The sequence below is a fragment of the Musa acuminata genome, chromosome BXJ1-1 (assembly GCF_036884655.1).
Source record: "Musa acuminata AAA Group cultivar baxijiao chromosome BXJ1-1, Cavendish_Baxijiao_AAA, whole genome shotgun sequence".
Taxonomy (NCBI): domain Eukaryota; kingdom Viridiplantae; phylum Streptophyta; class Magnoliopsida; order Zingiberales; family Musaceae; genus Musa; species Musa acuminata.
The window spans coordinates 5471310-5495061 of record NC_088327.1 but is presented as its reverse complement, the minus strand read 5'-3'; the positions used below and the strand labels follow the sequence as shown (position 1 = coordinate 5495061).

Below are 23752 nucleotides of genomic sequence, written 5' to 3'. Positions count from 1 at the left end.
TTGACCAGGTGCCTCATCAAGTCGACAGAGGCGTGATGCGTCACCTGATGCAGCTGATGTCACGTGAGTCTTATCGCAATTATTACCCTCATCAAGAGCAAACAATCGGAAAGAGAATCCATGTTTTTTGAATGTCATTTAAAGCATATTATAAATCGACATCTTTATGTCAAATCTTCAACAAATGTAGCTCTAAACAGTCAAAAGGGAAATAATTTAATGTCATGCAACTCTTATCCAACATGCAAACCAAATGAAAGAAAGAGTGACAAAACATGGAAGAGAGATGACACTCACAAGTTTCTCCATAAAGCAATGGCACTGTACATGGTCTTCATCACCATCTCGATCTTCCTCTTGGCGTTCTTCTCCATCCACCCATTGAGCTGAACTCCTTAGGCTCGTCTGAGAGATTTGGGAGCTGCTGGAGAAGGGTAGCACCATGACATGCCTGTCAAGGATGTGGCAAAGGGAGCTCAGCTCAAAGGAGTCATACAATACAATGGGCTTCCACAGTCCCAAACAAGCATCCTTTTCTCTTTTTCTCTGTCATTCTCTTCGACAGTCCCAAACAAGCACCATGACTTCTGCTTTTCTTTACTTTTTCTCTCTCTATATATAGCTCAAAACGAATTATCCTCTTTTGGTCGACTGATCGAGTCGCCACGATATCTTTTCCTGATTGACGTGAGAGATTTGGAAAGGTAGGATCGAATAGACAATTCGATCGGAAATGGTCTTATCGATGAGGACCTCGGGATGATTGGGTAGGCAATTTATGATCTTTGGATGCAAAGTTTTTTCTCGAGATCGGATTGTTCGAATGTCCCCGAGATGATTGGTCTCGTGTTTATGTGATTATGTCCTAACAACGGGGTTGTCTCTTAGCAGCCGATGATCCTGCATGACAGGACAACGTCGGAAGTTGCCCGGCATGTTCCTTTGATGTTTAAGCCAACGAAAAAGAGAAGACATTAATGTAAACTATGCGGTTAGATGAGTGTGTCAAGAGTTCCCCCCACATTGCACACTAATGCAATTAAGTTAGTGTGTAGTGTAAATTAATATTATCAGTGTGAGCTGATGGGTTCTTTTTATACTTGATCCCAGAGCCTTCTTAATGATCAGTTTGAGATAATATTAGGTGAACTATATGATCATTTTCCAACGTTGATAAGGTAAGGTGAGAATGTGGAGTCCTACTTACATATCGACATCGATAGGCATATGAGCTTACATGGAGTAAAATCGTCCATATCAACTATTATGGTTCTGAGAGCATGTGAGGTTGAATCAGATGATTCTATAGTGAGGAGTGAAGACAAATTGCTTCTATATCTTCGCTCAATCATATTAATTTTTTTATTGGTTGCTCGTGAATATCCTAATCTCCGTAATTAGAATCTTGCAGGTGATTTATATACATCTTTTAGTATGTATATAAACTCCATATTGAGACAGTTACTATGTCCCACAGAAATGAGTCGGTGCAAGAAAGATGAGCCCAGCATCATTAAGCATAAATGATCAACATTTATAAATAATTAGATTTAAATTACTTGGATAAGTTGTAATTAATCTTGGTGAATTAAGATTAAGATTTGGATTAAGAATCTAAGTTGGGAGAATGGTTATTGATGAATTAGGATTTGCTCTAATTAATACATTCTCAATATTGTGATGAGAGTAAAAGAGTAAAACAAATAATTAATGTATTCTTGGAGTTTTCTGCAGTAGATCTAAAGAAGATTGAGAGAAAAATTCTTCATGATTTATCTGAAAAAATATATCATGATTTTTGAGACTTTATTTTGGATTAGTTCAAAAGAGAATGGTTATTTATATTTTATTTTTCTTATATAATGAAAAATTCGATTTTTTTCAAGTCACGCAGAGCACAAATCGGTTGATTGATGAAATCAAGTTAATTGATTGATAAAATATCAAAATATTTCATCCAAATCAGATTCGAATTTAATATTCATTCAAAATACGCTGAAATAACATGAATTATAAATATAGTCTTTCACCATCCGATTCATATCGGATACAAGTGACCTAAAAACAACACATTTTTAGCGTTGACTTCCATTTTCTTAATCTCATTGACCAAATGGAACACACAAAAGATGGAAGCTTGCTTAATCATCTCCGCCGCCGCCGCCGCAGAAGAGATCAGAGAGGGTGGGCAGCTTGATCTCGCCCTTGGTGGAGAGCGGGATGGTGAAGTCGCCGATGATAGGGAGGTCGATGGTCAACCCCACCTGCATCTCATAGTCGATGTCCCAGTCGCGGCCGATGTCTCTCATCAAGCTTATCAAGAAGTCGTAGGGGACCTTCAGCGAGACCTCCAGCTTCGTCTCCGCGCTCGCCGTCAGCGACCCCGGGTCCGGCATCGTCCCCGACGCCACCTCCCTACAAAGATCCACCATCATCGTGAAGAAGAAAAGCCAATGGTTGGCGGAAGAAAGAGTAGGAAAGGAAGGAAGAGACGGCAACCTGCCGGCGCTCTTGAGGGCGTAGGAGAGCTGGCAGATGGGGATGGAGTGGGAGTAGGGGTTGAGGACGGCGACTTCGCTGTGGAACAGGATGGAGTCGCGGGTGAAGCTCTTTATGGACAAGCTCTCGAGGGAGGCCTCCGGCTTCGGCATCTTCGCTATCTTCTCCGCCACGAACTCCTTCGCCTTGTCTATCAAACTCGACATCGCTCCTCGCAAGGATTTAGACACACCGAAGCAGAAGCCTATGAAGACGAGGCGAGGTCAGCCTTCTTTGGCTCCTCTACATATATATAGAAGGAAGGAGAGAGAGAGAGAGAGTTTGCGTGCGGGCAAATCCGGATCGCGGGGTGCGCCGCCTGAGGAGGACACCAACCACGATGGGCACGTCGGGAGATCCCATGCAAAAGGGGTCGGTGCCGGACGCGACGGGGTGGAATCTTCATATTAACTCATTCGAATAATGTCAATAAATATATTCTTTTATCTAAATCGTATGGTATCCTTACAATATATCTATTAATTAAATATATTCATAATTTTGATAAAATTTATATTAAAAATATAATTAATGATGAATGAACGAACACAATGATAATCTCTTGAACAACGCTTTATTGCCGTTGTAAAATCGAATGATCAATAATGTTATCAGTGTCATGGATTTAGAAAACAATTTTCAAATAATTAATATTTATTATTAATTATTAAAAAAATAATTTATATGTATTTCTCGATAAATAAATAGAATTTCGAAATAAAATTTCTGATGTTTATGAACAGAGTATAATGAACTTAATATAATATTTATTTTTAGAAAATAAAATAAATTTGGAAGGATGATGGATAATTAATATTTTTAGGAAATAATTAATATTTATTTTTTAGAAAGAAATAAATCAGACGAACAGATTTATTTTTACAAAGAAGAAAATTATTATTATTTTCCAAATCATACGAAAACAAAGGATAAAGTGAACGACGTTGGATGGTGGATTCATGATTAGGTGAAGTTAATTGTCATTTCGTTGAGATGCACAATGTTTTAAAGGAAAAATGAGAGTTTATGGGAAGAATGTTGGAAAATAAGATGATTACGCGCTTGAAAACAAATAGGATATACACAAACCAATCGCGCATATGCTTTAGCTTCCAAACGAATCAGAGGAACATGCAAATGGATTCCCTTAATCTATACTATCTTGCGTTTTGCAATATGTCTTTTTATATGGAGCGGGAGACAACAAACAATCTAAAGTATAAAAAAATTGTTTTGTTAATAAAGATCTAAGGTGCAAAGAATTGATCTAAAGCACATGATATCATGTGTCATAAGATTGAAAGTTATATTTGTTGGAAGGTAAAAGGGCTCGTCATCATCATCTCGCATTTGTATATGATTCGACTTAGCTATGTTTAGCTATCGTGTTGCTGTCAATTTAGGGATTTCCCTTTAGTGACTGGTCTTATCTTCATCGTTGTTAGGAGAATTTTTATGTAAGATATAAAAGTGGAAGGAGGATCAAAAGAATAGTTTCATATTGTTAATGATCAAAAGAATCAAATGGCATATATTGAGTTTAATATATAATTTTAATAAACTTATTTTTTATATTTAAATTATTGAATTGGTCCACATCATTATGTTAATTTTAAATAGTTTGATTGATATAGTTGAGTTTTTATAATTTGATTGATCAATCCATATATCTTACGTTAAAAAGGGTTAGGGCATAATCTTAAAAGACTTTAACGAGTGTTAGTAGAAAATATTGTTAACATCTTAATCAACCCGATGTGGTTCAGACTCATATATACTGGAATGTTCGAAATATTTCTGAGGTAAAAATATCGTGCTCCCTCCAATGTGGAAATTATATGGTCTCGAGATAAAAATATTATATTTTCGAGGTATCACATACACGAAGACTAGATCGAAACAGATTTTTCAACTTGATCTCTCCAATGTATAAGTTAGTAATTCGAGATTCCTAGATATGGGTTAGAATAGTTTCAAAAAGGAAAGAGCGAGAGCTTTTTTTTTCTTGTTTAAAAAATATATTTTATACCTTAAAGATAAGAATAAAGTTTATAATTATCTTTCTTGTCATAAAAAAAAATAAGTTTTAGATTGTCTTTATCGTTAAAAATAATAACAAAATTTACGATTATATTTTTTATGTTTCCTTAGATTTTTATGAAGTTGACGGATGATTTAGAACTTATATGGCAATCACGTGTTGACTAACCTTGTATCTCACTTCCAAGTTAAAGAGACAAATCTACCCACTCAACATCTAGAAACTTTGAGATCTAAATCATTCTTCCATCAACCAAGTAATATTTATCTTCGTCCCCACCACATAATATATCCACGCAACATCTAGAAACTTCGAGATCCAAATCGTTCTTCCATCAACCAAGTGATATTTATCTCCGGTCAATGTTTCTTCCTATTTTCGTTGTCATCACCACAGGCCACGACGAACTCGATGATCTTCGCTGACGTGGCCACGTGTTGACTGATAGGTGATTGAATGATGTGGGTGTGATCGACTTCAAATCAAGTAGCAGTATTTACCCCTGCACTCGAACGCAGTATTTACCACTGCGGTCGGTGTCGCCACCCTGTGCTATAAAAGTGGCCTTATATAATTCGAAGATGTCGCTTCGGACCAGAGAGAGAGAGAGAAGAGTGCGAGAGGAAGAGAGAGAGAGAGAGAGAGGATATGTTTGCTGCGGAAGAGAGGAAGCGGGGAGGAGTGGTGCTGTACCCATCGCCGGGGATGGGCCACCTGGTGTCCATGGTGGAGCTCGGTAAGCTCTTCGTCCTGCACGGCATGGCCGTCACCGTCGTCACCGTCGACCCAACTTATAACACCCGCTCCACAGCGGCCTTCATTGCCCGCGCCTCCGCTGCCAACCCCTCCATTACCTTCCACCGCCTCCCTCCCGTCGCCCTCCCCCCCAACACCTCCCCCAACCACGAGGCCCTCGCCTTCGACCTCCTCCGCCTCTCCAACGCAAATCTCCTCAACTTCCTTCGCGACGCCGCCTCCAGAGCCATCGTCGTCGACATGTTCTGCAGCTTCGTCCTCGACGTTGCAGCTGAGCTCTGCATCCCCTGCTACACCTTCTTTAACTCCGGCGCTAGCGTCCTCGCCACTTTCTTCTACATCCCGACGTTGCACTCCACCACAGTCACGAGCTTCAGGGAGCTCGGCAGCGCCCAGCAGATGGTCCCCGGGATCCCGCCATTGCCAGCCGATCACATGCCGCTCCCATTGCTGGACCGCGAGGACGAGGCCTACGAGGGGTTCCTCCAAGTCTGCTCCCGCTGGCCGGACGCCCACGGCATCATCGTCAACACGTTCGACGCGCTCGAGCCGCGGGCGCTCGAAGCCATCGCCGCTGGACTCTGCGTCACGGACGGCCGGGCGACTCCTCCCATCTACTCCATCGGACCTATGATCACGTCGGATTGGAGGGAGAAGGCCAACAGGGCGGAGTGCTTCGAGTGGCTCGACGTTCAGCCCCGACACCGCGTGGTCTTCCTTTACTTCGGCATCCTGGGATTGTTCACAGCCGAGCAGCTGAAGGACATCGCCCTGGGTCTCGAGCGAAGCGGGCAGAGGTTCCTTTGGGTGGTGCGGAGCCCGCCGAGTAACGACCCGGCGAAGCGTTACGAGCGGCCGCCGGAGCCGGACCTGGACGCGCTGCTGCCGGAAGGTTTCCTAGAGCGGACAAGGGAGAGGGGTCTGGTGGTGAAGTCATGGGCCCCACAGGTGGAAGTGCTGAGCCACGATTCGGTGGGGGGTTTCGTGACCCATTGCGGGTGGAACTCGGTGCTGGAGGCGATCGTCGCCGAGGTGCCGATGGTGGGGTGGCCACTGTACGCAGAGCAGAAGATGAACAAGGTGTTCCTGACGGAGGAGATGCGGCTGGCTGTGGCGATGGACGGATACGAGGGGGAACTGGTGTCAGCAGAGGAGGTGGAGGCCAAGGTTCGCTGGCTGATGGAGTCGGAGGCCGGCCGGCAGCTGAGGGCAAGGACGGCGGCGATGAAGGAGAGAGCAGTGGAGGCGGTCAAAGAAGGCGGCTCGTCGCATTCGGCGCTGGCGAAGCTGGTGGAGCAGTTGAAAGGCGACGTGCGTGGCCGCTGAGTCCAGGTGGACTGGCGTCGACCGCCGTCCTGATCAAATATGTGCCGACGAGTCATTGACGGTGACGATAGTTCAGTCCAACCATTATGAATAATAATGTGGTAATAGTCGTTGGATTTTGGGTGGCTGTTGTCGATGTTCCGTGTTTTTTATCGTCCATTTGATCTGTGGACTAGTTCTGAAGTTGTACTTGTTCATTTGGTCACCGTTTGAAAAAATTAAATACCATTCCTATTATTCTCAATATTTTTTTTTTCTGCACTCACAATTATTCTTTCATTCATCTATTTTAGAGGAGAAATTTATGTCTTAAGCATTGGTAGGGAACCTCAGGATGTGGCCAATGGATCAGCATAACTTGGTTAAATCTTAAATGCACAGGATCGCCTATGTGATTACTCAAATGGAGGCATGTTAGGTTTGGTCCGGGCTTCGTCACCAAAATAGTTCCGAGATAGAGCAAGGAGTTGCTCTTCCTCTCCTACCAAGTTGTTGCTCCTTCCTCGTTAAGTTCCTGCACACAAGCCGAAGTTGAGAATGGGATTTTCCGACTCAACTCATCTGAAGCCCGAGTCAATGTTGAGTGGTGTTTGAGTGTTCAAAGTCTCACCTTCCGACTGTACATGGTTTGTTAATGATCTGTTAATAACTATCGACTCCTCGGGTAACCGACTCATACCTTCTGTACGGGCCCTGATCGACCTGTATGGATCGACGCCGTGTGACACCATTCCCAACTTTCCGGAGCAACTTTGTACTATGCTATACTGTCTTGTACGACCTCGGACAACGCGGGAACAGACGATCATCTCATCCAAGTTCGAAGTATCGCATCAACGTAATGTATCATATCAGTCTTGAAAATCCACGTTGTCACTGATGTAACTACTGATTGTTGTCGTAGAAATGATATCAGAATATATCCTATCAAACTTAAAAAAAAAAATTTTAAATGAGTGATGTAATCATATTGTACCGTCTTGAACTTATCATAATACCTGAAAAGGTCACAATTTGAACTGTAATGGCACTGGAAAGGTAAATTTTTACTAATTCAATCATGAGAGGAAACAATCGGGAAGAGAATCCATGTTTTTTGGATGTAATTTAAAGCATATTTTATCCACTTTGTAGCATATATATAGATCCACATCTTTATGCCAAATCTTCAACAAATGTAGCTCTAAACAGCCAAAAGGGAAATAATTTAATGTCATGCAACTCTTATCCAACATGCAAACCAAAGGAAAGGAAGAGAGAAATCACTTGGAACACAGATAGCTCTCACAAGTTTCTCCAGAAAGCAATGTCACTGCACATGGCCTTCATCTTCACCTTGATCCTCTTCTTGGCCTTTTTCTTCTCCATCCACCCATTCCCCAAAACTCCCTTCCCAATCAGAAACTCCTTGGCTCATCTGAGAGGTTTGGGGAGCTGCTGGAGAAGGGCAGCACCATGACATGCCTGTCAAGGATGTGGCAAAGGGAGCTCAGATCAAAGGAGTCATACAATACAATGGGCTTCCACAGTCCCAAACAAGCATCATTTTCTCCCTTTTCTATTCCTCATCTTTCGTTGTGACTTCTACTTTTTCTATCTCTATGTAGAACTCAAAACGAGTGGTACTCTTTGATCGGCTGATGAATCGACTGAAATAGATATTTTGTGAGGTGAGATTGTATGGGCAACCCGATCATAAGCGTTCGTATCAGTGATGACCTGATTTGGGATGATCGGGTAGGTAGTCTAGGATCTTTCTGACTGCAAGGTTTTCTCTTGAGTTTGAATCGTTCAAGTGTCCTCGAGAGATGGTTTGTCTTATCTTAACGTAGTTACGTCCTAACAACGGGATCACCTCCTGATCGTCTATAATCCTGCATGACCGATATCGAGAGTTGCCCGACATGCTCCTCTAATGCTTAAGTCAGCGATGAGGAAAAGACAATAGTGTAAACTACGTGATTAGGTTAGTGTATCGAGAGTTCCCCCCTTTAGTATGAGCTGATGAGTTCTTTTATATCCGATCCGAGAGTCTTCTTAATAATTCGTTTGTGATAAGATTAGGTGAATTGTATGATCATTCTTTGATCTTGATAAGGTAAGATGGTAACCTAGAGTCCTACTTAGATGTCGACCTCAATGGGTATATGATCTAACATGGGGCAAAATCATCCCTATCAACTATGATGGTTTCGAGGAGTAAAGACAAATTGCTTCTATATCTCACTCAATTAGATTAATTTTTTTTATTGGTTGCATAACGTGAATACCGTAATCTCCATAATTAGAATCTTCGCAGGTGATTTATATACATCATTTAGCTTGTGATGGTTTCTATCTCCTAAAGAAACGAGTGGGTGCAAGAAATATGAGCCCAGAATAATTAAACAAACACGATTAACATTTATAAATAATTATATTTACATTACTTGGATAAATTGTAATTAATCTTGGTGAATTAAGATTTGGATTTGGATTAAGAATCTAAGTTATGAATGGAGTAGAATGAACTTAATATAATATTTATTTTTAGAAAACAAAATAAATTTGGGTGGAGGATTGATAATTAATATATTTTAGGATATAATTAATATTTATTTTTAGAAAGAAATAAATCAGACGAACAGATTTATTTTTATAAAGAAAACAATTAATATTTATTTTCCAATTCAGACGAAAAGAACGAAACAGAATGAACAGCGTTGGATGGCGGATTCGTGAGTAGGTGAACTACGTGTCAATTGTCATTTTTTGATGATGCACAATGTTTTGGAGGAAAAGTGAGAGTTTATGGGAGGAATGTTGGAAAATGAGATGATCATAATCTGGAAATAAATAGGATATACACAAACCAATCGCGCATATACTTCAGCTTCCAATGGAATCCGAGGAACATGCAAAAGCCTTCCTTTCATCTATAAAAACTTGCTTTTTTGCAATATGGTTTTTTATACGAGTAGGAGACATATTGTTTTTTACAATATGTTTATTTATTTAAATTAGTAAATTATTTCATCGTATTATGTTAATCTTGAATAATTTTATTGATATAGCTAAGTTTTTCCAATTTGACCAATCAATCCGCATATCTTATTGTTATACCTTAAAAGGTTAGGGCATAATCATGAAATCTTAACAGTGTTAAAAAAAAATATCATTAACGTCTTGATCATTTTAATGTGATCCAATTTCAATGAGATAGAAATAAAAATACCGTACTTCCAATATATCACTTACATGAAAAACGAGATAAGAAGAGATTTTCAAAACAAATTTCTCTGATATAAAATGGGGAGAGCATAAGTTTTCTATCTTATTTTAAATATATTTTTTATACCTTAAAAAATGAAAAATTAATTTGTGATTATCTTACATATAATAAAAGAAGAGAATAAAGTTTGATATTATCTTGTCAAAGAGGATAAAGTTTATAATTATATCTTTTGTTATAATAAATAATATTTTTTTATTTTAATTTTTTATAATTTTTTTCTTGCACTATTCTTTTTTATCATATTGGCAAATGCAATTTTCTTAATCCTATCATGCATATTTGCAGCCTTATATCTCACTTCCAAGATAAAGAGACAAATCTAGCCATGCAACATCTAGAAACTTTCTGATCCAAATCATTCTTCCATCTAACAAGTAATATATATCTTCACCCCCACCGCATAATATAATGTTTCATGTACTTCCATCCATTGCCACTGACATACACACACGCAGAGACAAAAAGAGGCATCAATTATTGGTCTGAGGCATCAATTATTGTTAGCGTTTCTTTTTTCTAATCTTAATTTTATTTTTGAGAAATATATATTAAATTCAACAGTAATTACTTGTGTACTCGAACTCGTCCGATTTCTGAACGCACATGCGATCATCGTGTGAAGATGAGGTAAGTGCTTCTCTCATCCATCTATACGGTGCAACCACAGCGGTCGGTTCGCCTCTTACTGACACGTCGTGCACACCTTCCCAAACACGTCCACATTCATCGGGTTCAGGCAAAATCGCCAATTCGACAACGGAGCCATTTCCACCACCGGTCGATAGAAATGTGGCCTCATATAATTCGACGATGTCGCTTTGGTAAAGAGAGAGAGAGAGAGAGAGAGAGAGAGAGAGAGGGGATATGTTTGCTGCGGAAGAGAGGAAGCGGGGAGCAGTGGTGCTGTACCCGTCGCCGGGGATGGGCCACCTGGTGTCCATGATGGAGCTCGGAAAGCTCTTCGTCCTCCACGGAATGTCCGTCGCCGTCGTCACCGTCGACCCACCTTACAACACCGGCTCCACCGCGGCCTTCATTTCCCGAGCGTCCGCCGCCAACCCCTCCATTACCTTCCACCGCCTTCCCCCCGTCGCCCTCCCCCCCAACCCCTCCCCCAACCACGAGGCCCTCGCCTTCGACCTCCTCCGCCTCTCCAACGCAAATCTCCTCAACTTCCTCCGCGACACCGCCCCCAGAGCCATCGTCGTCGACTTGTTCTGCAGCTTCGCCCTCGACGTTGCAGCTGAGCTCTGCATCCCCTGCTACGCCTTCTTTACCTCCGGCGCTAGCGTCCTCGCCACTTTCTTCTACATCCTTACGTTGCACTCCACCACAGTCAAGAGCTTCAGGGAGCTCGGCAGCGCCCCGCTGCTGGTCCCCGGGATCCCGCCATTGCCCGCTGACCACATGCCGCTCCCAATGCTGGACCGCGAGGACGAGGCCTACAAGGGGTTCCTCGACGCCTGCTCCCGCTTTCCGGGCGCCCACGGCATCATCGTCAACACGTTCGACGCGCTCGAGCCGCGGGCGCTCGAAGCCATCGCCGCTGGCCGCTGCGTCACGGACGGCCGGGCGACTCCTCCCATCTACTCCATCGGACCTCTGATCACGTCGGACGGGAGGGAGAAGGCCAACAGGGCGGAGTGCTTCGAGTGGCTCGACGCTCAGCCCCGACACAGCGTGGTCTTCCTTTGCTTCGGTAGCCTGGGCTTGTTCACAGCCGCGCAGCTGAAGGAGATCGCCGCGGGGCTCGAGCGAAGCAGGCAGAGGTTCCTGTGGGTGGTGCGGAGCCCGCCGAGTAACGACCCGGCGAAGCGTTACGAGCGGCCGCTGGAGCCGGACCTCGACGCGCTGCTGCCGGAAGGTTTCCTGGAGCGGACAAGCGAGAGGGGTCTGGTGGTGAAGTCATGGGCGCCGCAGGTTGAGGTGCTGAGCCATGATTCGGTGGGGGGGTTCGTGACCCACTGCGGGTGGAACTCGGTGCTGGAGGCGATCGTCGCCGAGGTGCCGATGGTGGGGTGGCCACTGTACGCAGAGCAGAAGATGAACAAGGTGTTCCTGACGGAGGAGATGCGACTGGCGGTGGCGATGGACGGATATGAGGGGGAGCTGGTGTCAGCAGAGGAGGTGGAGGCCAAGGTTCGCTGGCTGATGGAGTCGGAGGGGGGCCGACAGCTGAGGGAAAGGACGGCGGCAATGAAGGAGAGAGCGGCGGAGGCGCTCAGAGAGGGGGGCTCGTCGCATTCGGCGCTGGCGAAGCTGGTGGGGAAGTTGAAAGGCGAGGTGCGTGGCCGCTGAGTCAAGGTGGACTAGTCGTTGACTGCGGTCCTCATCAAATACTTGCCGATTGAGTCTTTGACGGTGACGATGGTTCAGTCCAACCATCGCGAATAATAATAAGGTAATACTTATTGGATTTTGGGTGGCTGTTGTCGATGTTCCGTGTTTTCTATCGTCCATTTGATCTGTTTACTATTTCTGATGTTGTACTCGTTCATTTGATCACCGTGTGAAAAAATTAAATACCATTACTATTATTCTCAATATATATTTTTCTTCACTCATAACTATTCTTTTCATTCATCTATTTTGGAGGAGAAATTTATGTCTTGAACATGAAAAAAATTCTTTTTAAAAAAGAGACACAGTCATATTTGTACTATCTTGAGCTAGTACAATATATCATGACACCTGAAAAGATCACGATTTGAGCTGTAATGGCACTGGAAAGGTTAACTTTTACTAATTCAATCATGAGAGGAAACAATCGATAAGAAGATCCATGTTTTTTTGGATGTAATTTAAAGCTTATTATTCACTTTGTAGCATATATATATATATATATATATCCACATCTTTATGTCAAATCTTCAACAAATGTAGCTCTAAACAGCCAAAAGGAAAATAATTCAATGTCATGCAACTCTTATCCAACATGCAAACCAAGGAAAGAAAGAAAGACATAACTTGGAAGAGAGATGGCTCTCACAAGTTTCTCCAGAAAGCAATGAAACTGTACATGGCCTTCATCATCACCTTGATCCTCTTCTTGGCCTCTTTCTTCTCCATCCACCAATTCCCCAACACTCCCTTCCCAATCAGAAACTCCTTAGGCTCATCTGGGAGGTTTGGGGAGCTGCTGGAGAAGGGCAGCACCCTGATATGCCTGTCGAGGATGTGGTAGAGAGAGCTCAGCTCAAAGCAATGGGCTGCCACAGTCCCAAACAAGCATCTTTTTCTCTTCTTCTCCCTTCTTCTCTTTCTTGAACACCTCTGCCATCTCTTCTACCTTTTCCCTATCTACTATGTAGAGCTCAAAATGAGTTGTACTCTGTTGATTCTGAGAGCATATGTGGTTGGTCCTTTTGGAGTGAAGACGAATTGTTTCTGCATCTTATCTCAATTTGCCTAACATGAATACAGTAATCTTAGGAATCAGAAGCTTAGCTGATACGTATATCATTTAGCTTGTGGTGGTTTCTATCCGCCCAAAGAAATGAGTCAGTGCAAGAAACAACGAAGCATGTGCCCAGCGTCATTAACCAAGAACGATCAACATTTATAAATATTTATATTTAAATTATTTGGATAAGTCTAATTAGATTCTAAAATATTCATGAATTAAGATTAGGATTTGGGTTAAGGATCTAAGTAGGAAGAATAGTTATTGGTGAGTGAGGATTTGTTCTATAAATACATTGGTAATATTGTGATGAGGAAAAAGTATAAAAAAATATTTTGAGTATTTTTAGAGTTTTCTGCAGTGAATCTGAGAAAAAAATTCTTTATGATTCATATAAAAAATATATATAATATTTTTTTAGATATATTATATAATAAAAGATTTAATTTTATTCTAATCATGCAGAGCTGATGTCCATATTTTTTAAAATTAAAATCTTTTTATTGGATTAAATACTTCCATGTGGTTGCCCAATTGTGAGGAAACATGTTGCCTTTTGTAACCTTATTCAACTTGCTCACATTATCATCTTCCTCAACATCTAGTATAATAACATGCCCATCTACCTCTAATTCTATTCCGAATGATGTCACTGATAGTTAAGAAGATATAATTTTCCATTTATCAGCTTCGACGATGTCAAATTTGATCCTCATCTCTTATTGACCGAGTACATAATAATAATAATAATAATAATAATAGATCATATAGTTATCTTTATGGCTCATTCTTCAACATAAAAAATCGATAGTTAGTCAAAAACAACTGCCGCAAGTTGCAATGTTTAAAATATCAATATTTTCAAATTGTGACGTTATATATATATATATATATATATATATATATATATATGATCTTATAGACAATATGATCTTATAGAATGAGCTACAAAGTGCAATGTGCTAATTAATTAGATAGATGTCTCCTTCGAGATACCGTGCGTTGCGCGCACGCCTTGAGTGCATTGCAATTTAGTTGTTGGGTCCATTCGGTGCATATAACCGCAACAATAACGGAGGTGTTGGCTCCACGATGACGAGCCAAGAGAAGAGCCTGGAGAAGCATCAACAGCCAGCAGCAGCAATGGAGGTCGAAGTGGAAGCGGAAGTGGAAGGAGGTGTCGATCTCTCGCCCCACGTAGTCATGCTGTCGAGCCCCGGCATGGGCCACCTGATCCCGCTCGCCGAGTTCGCGAGGCGCCTTGCCGTCCATCACGGCTTCTCCGTCACCCTCATCGCCACCGCCGACTTCGCCTCCTCCTCCGTCCACCGGGTCTTCGTTGACTCTCTCCCGCCCGGCGTCGCCTTCGTCACCCTCCCCCCCGTTGACGTCCCCGATGGCATGGACATCACCGCCACAATCTCTCTCACCATAGTCGAATCGCTTCCCGCCCTCCGCCGCATCGTCTCAGGGCTGAAACGGACTGCCCGCCTCGTGGCGTTCGTCGCGGATCTCTTCGGCACCGACACCTTCGACCTCGCGAGCGAGTTCGGCATTCCTCCCTTCATCTTCTTCGCCTCCAACCTATTCCTCTTGTCCTTGTCCATCCACCTGCCCGCACTCCACGAGACCATGCCGCGGCTTCCTGACCCCGTCACGCTGCCAGGATGCCTCCCGATGCATTGGGCCGACCTCCCGATCGCGGTGAAGGACTGGACGACCGAAGAGTTTACGTGGCTGTTGCACCATCTGAAGCGTTACGAGAAAGCCGAAGGGATTCTGGTGAACAGCTTCCAGGAGATGGAGCCGGAGACGGCAGCGGTGTTGAAAGAGAAGAAGCCAGGCCAGCCGCCAATCCACCTGATCGGGCCGCTCGTGCAAAATGGGGGGTCGAGTTGGAGCCCGGAAGAGTCGCTGTGCTTGAAGTGGTTGGACGAACAACCAGATGCGTCCGTGGTGTATGTTTCTTTGGGTAGCCTCGGAGTGTTGAGCCGCGAACAGATCAAGGAGATGGCTCTCGGGCTGGAGATGAGCGGCCATGGGTTCCTCTGGGTGGTCAAAAGCCCAGCAGCAGAAGAGGGCGCCGCCGGAGGCAGCAACGCTGACCCGGAGAGCTACTTGCCCGAATGCTTCTTGGAGAGGACGAAGGGAACGGGGTTGGTGGTGTCATTCTGGGCGCCGCAGGTCCGGATCCTGAGCCACCGGGCGGTGGGGGGCTTCCTGACACACTGCGGGTGGAGCTCGACGTTGGAGAGCGCCGTGCACGAGGTGCCCATGATCGCGTGGCCGCTGTACGCGGAGCAGCGGATGAACGCCCTGATGCTGGCGGACAGGCTGAAGGTGGCGCTGAGGGTCAAAGCAGGGGAGGACGGCGTCGTCCGGAGGGAGGAGATTTCGGCGGCGGTGGCCGAGTTGATGGAGGGGGAGGAAGGCCGGGCGGCGAGGGAAAGGGTGAGGCAACTCCAGGTGGCAGCCACAGCGGCCGCTGCCGTAGGTGGGACTTCCCACGAGGCCCTCGCGGAGGTAGTCGCCAAATGGAAGGATTCGTCTTGAGAACCTCTCCTCTGCTTTACCATCACAACGACACGAGGACCGTTCATCTCACTTATATTTTCAATGTCGTCCGTTCATTTATCTATCAGATCAAACGTACGATTGGAGATTAAGAGAAGCAGTGACGTGGGCACCACTCTGTAATTTATGCAGGTTAATCATTTGTAATAATTCGCTTGAAATTTACGAAGCCACCACAATAGATAATATCAAGTGGTAGCACAAGTTTGACTTTAATGTACATTTAATGAATGGTAGCCTTTGCTGAAAATTTATTTTCTGAAATAAAAAATGTTGACAAATGTTGAGAAAGTACATTTATTAATTTGTCAAGTCCAATTCAGTGGTTATGGTTGCTTGAAAGTCCAATTGAGTTGCGTATGATTCAAGTCGTTGGTTTATGGTCAAACTTTCTAGAAAAATACTTTAAAAAGTGTTTTTTTTTGGAGTGTATAGTAATCCATATCCAACTTTTTTTGGGTATCCGAATCTTTCATCTAATGTATTTAAATCAAATTCCATTGTTAATTTTTTTTGTGAGTCTGAAAATAATTGAAAAGAAAAAGAGTAAATTCTTAAAACAAATTAAAAAAAAATTTTGTTCCAAAAGTGTTACTCAAATTGAACGCATTTAAATTTTTTAAGAGATAATATTAAAAAATTGAACGCATTTAACCTTCACTCGTCGCTTTTATCTTATTATAATCCCATTCTCATCACTAACATCTATAAAATACTATATAATATTTCAAAATATAACATAATTTTTATTTGAAAAATATATACTGTTTTTAAAACAAAAACACTCTGTATAATAAACAGAAATTTTTTTTGGATTTGCGTGAAAAAATACATATAGTTTTTGGAGGTATTTTTGAGATAGGTGATGACTATTTGAGAATTATGAAAAGATGTACCATAATTCTCAAACTCCACTAAGTATAGATCATATAAAATCATTCAGTTTTGGAAATTGAAGTCTCTAATTTTAAGTGCTTACACTCGAAAATGAATTGGAACCTACTCAAAATGTATATATTATATTAAAATATATCAAATTTAATAGTAAAATATTCTTAAATTATTTAATATAAAAAATAATAAAACATGTATTAGTATAACATTTGACTTGATCAGGGAACCTTCGTATTATTGAGTCAAAAATAAACTAAGATGTATTCGACTGTATATTCCACCTGAAAATGTTAGTGTAAACAACTTTGAGACGTGGCCTCGGGGCCGACGCGGCTCGGTTCGAGTCCGGAAGATGGGGATCTCTCTAGGGGCGCTCCTCGAGCCCGCTAAAGAGGTCGGGGCGATGTCCGATTGAGACGGTGTGGTCGTCTTTGCCTGCGGGACCGGCGGGGACCTTCAGCTTCACACCTGCACAAAGGTCGAGTCGGGATGCTCGACCCGACCCCTCCGACAATCAAGTTAGATGATGTGGAGGGGATTTCAGGAGAAGAAATGTTTCAGTGTGTGTCTCGCTGCCCCCTCTCTCTGATGAACGAGAGGGTATTTATAGAGAAGCTTACTGTTGTTTGATGTGCCCGCATGCAGGAGGCTGATAGCGTCTGACATGTGCATTGGTGTGGCGTGAAGAACCGAGCCTGAGTAGGCGTTAATGCGCCTCGGTCGATGTTCCAGTTCGGTTGACCGAGTACAATCGCGCCGATCGAGGCGTGAGGCGTCGGCTGACGTCAGCCGAGTCTTATCGTAATTACTATCCATATCAGAAAATATACTAAATTCATAATAAAATACTCTAAAATCATCATAAAATAGAAAAAAAAAAACTACATGAAGTATCAATATCATTGAGCACATACGTTGAAAGTTTTAGGTGGTATTGAGAAACTTCAAATCCTTACAATAAAAAAAATACACCGATTAATGAATTCATCTAAAAATTTATTAAATTCCATTAAAAACCTATAAATCCTCGAAAAATGAAAGATAATATTTTAAGTGAATTTTGTAATCGAGTATATTTCGATTTATATTCAAGTGTAACAACACGAAGTTCTTCTAATACTTCTTCTAAAACTTTATTGGCACAAAACATCTATTATTCACATACTATTTATAATTAGTTTTTCTATTTTAGGATTAATTTAAATTTTTTATATAAAATTTGATATATATCCAAGTTAATTCGATAGTCGAGGATACCACAGTTTATTTTCGAGTACAATAAAAGAAATATTATATAAATATTATATCTATTTTATTTTTTATTTATGATAATATTTAAAATTATTAAGCTTTAAGCATCCTGAAAGCATTTCGTCGAATAAGTAGATGGAGTTCTCGTGGAAGCCATTGTAGGTACAACCCTATATCTTATTATATAGAGAAAGACAGGAGGAGGAAGAGAATACAAAGAAAATTCTTGATATTATCGTCCATACGATAAAATTTAGTAGCCTAATGGACGGAGAAGAAGAGAGTAAAGAGACAAAAATGATGAATAGTCTATCGACTATGACAAAGTCTATGAAAGCTTTAGGTATTCATCTACCATTATTTAATTTGGTTTATTCTTTTAATTCGGATTAAGTCACAATCAAACATATTAAATTATATAGTAAATCTGAAAAATCATGATATTATCCACTCAAACAAAAAAAAAAGATAAATTCGAGTGATAAAATATTTAATTTTGAATTTTGATAATAAAACCAATTAATAATGTTATGATCTAATCTACGTTTTGACTAATGTAAGACTAGCTTCGATCAGGAGAGATAAATTGATTGAAATAGGAGGAATCAAATATTGGGCCGGAGTGAAACATGTCAGAAGATTGGACGTTGAGCTGCAGGATCGGTAGAAGGCTTCATGTCATCGGTTCGGGCATCGAGTCAAGAAACGAGGAAATTGTACCAATGAAATCGGAGTTGTGGAGATCAACTAGCTAATTCGTCAATAGGTCGCAAGAGAGGATGATGCACTGAATGATTGGATGAAGCACCGATAAACCAATGACATGCTGAACAACTTAGTATTCTTGCTTGTAATAATTTGTCTAGATCGAGTTAGTTTAAGTCATAATTGGATTTGTTTAGAACATAATTAGGCAAACTCAATTATGGGTCAATTGAGCCCAAGTTTGGACTATGTTGGGCCAAGTGAAAGGCTCAAACAATGACCCAACTGATAGAACAATCGATGACACAATCTTCGAGAATATCAAGCGGTACAGTCTCCCAAGCAGTGGTTCCACTCAGCATAAGCGATGGTACCGTCAGTACCCGGGAGACCCAGAGATGAGACAAGTTTGGCTCCAAGTTTGAATCCATTTAGAGCCTATAAATACCCCTCTGCTCAGATTACACAATAAGTGAGAACACAAATTGGGAAAAACACTATTGTAATCTTGAGAGTTTTCTTCCTCTAGCTCTAAGTTTAGAATTTTGTTTAGGAAGGAATAAGTGAGGGTGTAAAAGTTCTATCTGATAAGGCATATTTTAGGCCATAGTCACGTCACAACCAACGTCGCATCACGCCCATGCCAAGTTAGCACGAGGAGTATTTCTACGCACCAAGACAGGATCCATATCGAGGCACCTCTTGGTACATCCCGTCTCGGAAAGCTCGGGAGGGTGCCGCATAGCGCCATTCCGTGCATTCCAGGACGACGACCGCACAAAGGTACCACTTTGCCACTCAGGGAACGACCGTCTCGCCAAACCTGTGTACAGCCGATCCTTGCACAATAGTATAAAAGCCCTTGACCGGCATCCGACCAGGGGAGAGAAAAAAAGAGGAAGAATTCAATCACTAACTTAATCATCAATGGGCCAAAGTCGGGAACTTCCTGACAAGGGCCTTCTGTGCAGGAGTGCTGTCGCCCCCGGAAGTGCGACTACCCCGATCGAGAGACGCCCTCCCCGAAGACGCCGCTCGTGTTCCGACCGAGAGGCGCTTCCTCTCAGACGACGTCGACATCTCGACTTGCGGACGTAATCAGCCTCGGCGTCTCGCCTAACCGATCATGAACTCCCGACATCGACCTGCGGACTAAGCCATGCTGATGCATCGGCCATGATACACTCATTCATCAATACTATCCTCAACTATCAAAAGAAGAATAGAGTTATAAGAAGATGATTGATCTTTGGCCGTTGAAGGAAGACCGTTAGTGGATGCTGGTGACTTCGACGGAAAAGGAATCAGGAGTGGATGTAAGCCTTACATAATTTTATTTACTGTACTAATTGACCCCTCTGGGTGCCGACTCGATCATAACATAAAATATAATATATAAATTTTTTTTAATGTACTGTCGAATTATATATGTACACTAAAATCATCTTAAAGGATAATTACGTAAAAGCACGTCAAATCTTTAAGCGGCCTTTCCTCTAACGAAGTCCTCTTCCGTTGCTATTATTCAACGTCCATTCCACACACACACTCTCTCTCTCGTACGCACAAGCCGACAAAGGGGGAGGGTGGGGAATCAACCCGCTACTTACGGTGGACGCAGCTCAATTCGGTCCCCTCTCCGGGAAAGAATAGCGCATTCCGAAGAGAAGATCAATCCTTCTTCCCTTCACGTCTTGATTTCTTGCTTCGGCAAACGATCTGGATAATTAGGGTTCCGATTTGGAGGGGAAAAGGTGGTTGCTTGTCGCCCCCTTTTCCCGAGAAGCGAGGACGCGATGAAGAAGGGGGCTTGTATTCTTCTCGTCGCACTTCTATCCGTGGTCCTCCGTGGCGTGGATCGATGCGCGGCCGCAGTAGAGGTCGGTAAGATCGCGATTTGAGCTGTTCTCTGGGTTTTAGATGTTAAGCGTATGGCAATGCGAGATGAGCAAGAGGTGTCGGAATCTGGCCCCTTCTTCTTGTCTCGCTTTGTTCTTACGAAGGGAAAAAATCGATTTTGAGCACTTTTCTCTTCACGGTATCGTTCAATTTTTCTTGATCCTTCGTGCTACACTGAAAGGTACATTCCTTTTTATGATGTATTGGCTGCTCTAAATATGCTTTCATCCATCATCGCTTATTGAGGGGATTTGTCTTTCTTGCATGTTTTTTCATGTCTTTTATGCACCCGATATGGTCAATACTAGACGCTAACGCAGTGTGGTTTCATGATCTTCTCAAAAAATTAAGTTTTTACGGAGAACTAATTTCTGATGAACTATTGATGCTTCATCTTACTTGTTTGTAGATACGTATTCGGCACGGGCTGGATCTGTGTTATGTATTTGTAAGTTATGATGTTTGGTGTGTCTAATGCCCAGAATCACTGAACTCAGGTCGACACAAACGCGACTGGTACCAACATCCCAGTTGCAAATTCTGTCACAACTAAGGCAGGTCGTCCTCGGTTAAACAATGCTGGTGAAGAGAGGAAGAGTGCTGAATTGGGCAAACGACCCTTACATGAAACCAAGAAACCTCATGATACGGACACAAAGGGGAGTTCAAATGAGACGAGAGATAAGCCATTGGAGGTGCCAAAAATAAAGGATGCCAATGGAAACCAGAGTTTGGAGAGTGGATCAAATCCCAAGACGCCACCCCTGGAGGATCCCCCTGTGGAAGGCTGTGATCCATCCAATAGATGCATTGACGAGAAGAACAAGTTTGTTGCTTGCCTGAGAGTACCTGGTAAAGGTAGGAAGTATTACAGTTCACTTTATATAGATATTGACAATTGATATATCACACTAATCTTTTACATATGGCGAGCGAGTACCTAACTTTCGATGACTCTTGACAATTATTCATTGTTATTTTGCCCATGATATTTTCTTGACTTTACTATGAGATTGAAATCAGTGTTTACTTCTGTTAGTTATCCAATGGTTTCTAGTATTTTTGAATTATCTCGAAACTGTCCATGCATTGGCATGCTTTTCTGTGCCAGTCGAACTGAACTTTTTGATGTTCTGCTTGTTAAAATCAAAGCAAGGCACCTGTGTATGATATCTACGCGTGTCTTCTTCACATTATGCTCAAGAGAGTTGAAATAAACAACATTATATCATGCAGTGTTCAACCAAATGGCTTATTGACCTGAAATTATCTGACAAAGAATACTGCACCCTCTGAATTAAAAAACTTGCAAAGACAAATAAACTGTAGTGAATTTGGGAGGGAAGAACAGAAACTGGAAATTGTATTATAGCGATTCATATATGATGTACTTGATTTAATAGCCATTACTTTTTAATTATGGGAATAAACTGCTCATCATGACATGGGCAGTGTCATTGCAAGTTAAAGCTTTTGTATTGCTTGTCTTGTTCCCTCTTTTACCTACTTTTGTTTTCTCTTTACCAGATTCTCTATATCTTTCACTTCTGATAGAGAATAGAGGGACAAAAGCCCTTGATGTTAAAATAGTTGCTCCTGATTTTGTCAACCTGGAAAGAACTTCAGTTAAGCTTCAAGCAAAGCGAAATGAGGAGGTATGTATTTTATCCTCTTGTGTTTTATGTGCTTCTGAAACAAATATCAGCATGTGAATGCGTTTTCATGCACAATGATATAATGCTTGTTTATGGTTACAGTGTATCAGCTATCTCACATGCCTGCTTTCTCTGCCATTTATTCAGTAAATTGTTTAACACAACTATCAAGAATAAATTTTCTTGCATGGCCAGATAATTATGATATTTATGAGAACAAAATTCTCATTTCAGTTACATGCCTGCTCTCTATGCCTTTGAGTAGATTGTTCAACACAACCCTAGAAGCAAATTTCTCGCATGACCAGGTATTTATAATAACACAAAACCTCATTTGACGAGATTTTCTAAGTTAGAAAAAGTGAGTCATATGCCACCTTCACTATCATGGAGCTTTTTATGTGAAACTTACAGATTTTTGGCCTAATAGAGAACCTCATTGACTCAAATTATTTGTCCAAACACAGTGTGGTTCATGAGCCATCCTTCAAATTTGCTGTGTATGTCTCTGGAAATTTAATCCATGTCGGGGCATGCAATTAATCAAAGGATACGATTGACGATAATATTTGAAGCATGTACTTGTTGAAGTTGATCTTGCATATCCCTTAATCAACATACAGACCTTTGTTGAACAAACCATCTCAAGTTTGAGGATCTTGCTTTTATCTTGAGATTCTCTCAGTTCCCTCTCCAATTTCAATAATGCAGGTGAAGGTTTTTGTCAAGGATGGCGCAAATGACACGACAATTATTTTGAACGCAGACGATGGTAATTGCAGCCTCAATTTGCGGAATATGATCCCAACATCTGTCAGGGGCGAAACATCCAGATACCTCAGTTTTCTTGCTCGAACTTTATCCATCAGCATGTTTCTCGGTGTAGTTGTTTTGGTCGCTGCTGCTTGGTTATGCATCAGATTATGGCGGACATATGGCAAAAGTATTCCCAGCTACCAGAAGGTCGATATGGTGCTGCCCGTTTCAACAGGAGGAAGCAAGGAAACTGATGAGGCCGACGGCTGGGATAACAGTTGGGGAGATGATTGGGATGATGAAGCACCAAAAACTCCACAACTTGTTTCAACTCCATCATCTAAAGGTCTTGCTTCAAGGAGATTAAACAAAGATGGTTGGAAAGATTAATTTAGCTGTGCAGAATCCAGATCCAGAATGAAACAAGGTTGATTATTCCATGGTGTCATGTGCCGAATGGTGTACAGTGCTATGTCTCTTTTTCCAGAATACTAGTTTTCTGTCATTACATGGCGCAAGAATGTACTATCAGGAAGATATGCAGTAGGTTCACAGAACTGTGTGCTTATGATATCATCCTGGTTTTTTGAATCAAACAGCACAGCACCTTTTCATGGCCAGAAAGTTTTCCAATTCATCAATATCAAGAACTTTGTTGGAAAAAATTCAAATATCTTTCC

General features: G+C 42.0%; 5 protein-coding genes across 5 annotated transcripts; 4 read left to right on the top strand and 1 right to left on the bottom strand.

Annotated features, from left to right (window-relative positions):
* Positions 1-2003: 2003 nt before the first annotated feature.
* LOC135680143 (late embryogenesis abundant protein Lea14-A-like) lies at positions 2004-2772 on the bottom strand. The gene is made up of 2 exons (XM_065194133.1): positions 2500-2772; positions 2004-2415 (listed from the first exon to the last, which is right to left on the bottom strand). Exons 1-2 carry the CDS (start codon positions 2703-2705, stop codon positions 2142-2144), a joined length of 480 nt encoding a protein of 159 aa, XP_065050205.1. The 5' UTR covers positions 2706-2772; the 3' UTR covers positions 2004-2141.
* Positions 2773-5162: 2390 nt separating this feature from the next.
* Positions 5163-6780, top strand: LOC135625344 (UDP-glycosyltransferase 88B1-like). Its single transcript, XM_065130066.1, has one exon. The coding sequence runs from the start codon at positions 5228-5230 to the stop codon at positions 6659-6661; it is 1434 nt and encodes a 477-aa protein (XP_064986138.1). The 5' UTR covers positions 5163-5227; the 3' UTR covers positions 6662-6780.
* Positions 6781-10753: 3973 nt separating this feature from the next.
* LOC103986598 (UDP-glycosyltransferase 88B1-like) lies at positions 10754-12481 on the top strand. Its single transcript, XM_065129984.1, has one exon. It carries the CDS (start codon positions 10800-10802, stop codon positions 12231-12233), a length of 1434 nt encoding a protein of 477 aa, XP_064986056.1. The 5' UTR covers positions 10754-10799; the 3' UTR covers positions 12234-12481.
* A 1917-nt stretch (positions 12482-14398) lies between these two features.
* LOC103986615 (hydroquinone glucosyltransferase-like) lies at positions 14399-16128 on the top strand. Its single transcript, XM_009404657.3, has one exon. It carries the CDS (start codon positions 14431-14433, stop codon positions 15889-15891), a length of 1461 nt encoding a protein of 486 aa, XP_009402932.2. The 5' UTR covers positions 14399-14430; the 3' UTR covers positions 15892-16128.
* Positions 16129-20309: 4181 nt separating this feature from the next.
* Positions 20310-23743, top strand: LOC135625255 (uncharacterized). Its single transcript, XM_065129812.1, has 4 exons — positions 20310-20642; positions 21159-21519; positions 22189-22316; positions 23028-23743. The coding sequence occupies exons 1-4, from the start codon at positions 20559-20561 to the stop codon at positions 23460-23462; spliced, it is 1008 nt and encodes a 335-aa protein (XP_064985884.1). The 5' UTR covers positions 20310-20558; the 3' UTR covers positions 23463-23743.
* Positions 23744-23752: the final 9 nt, after the last annotated feature.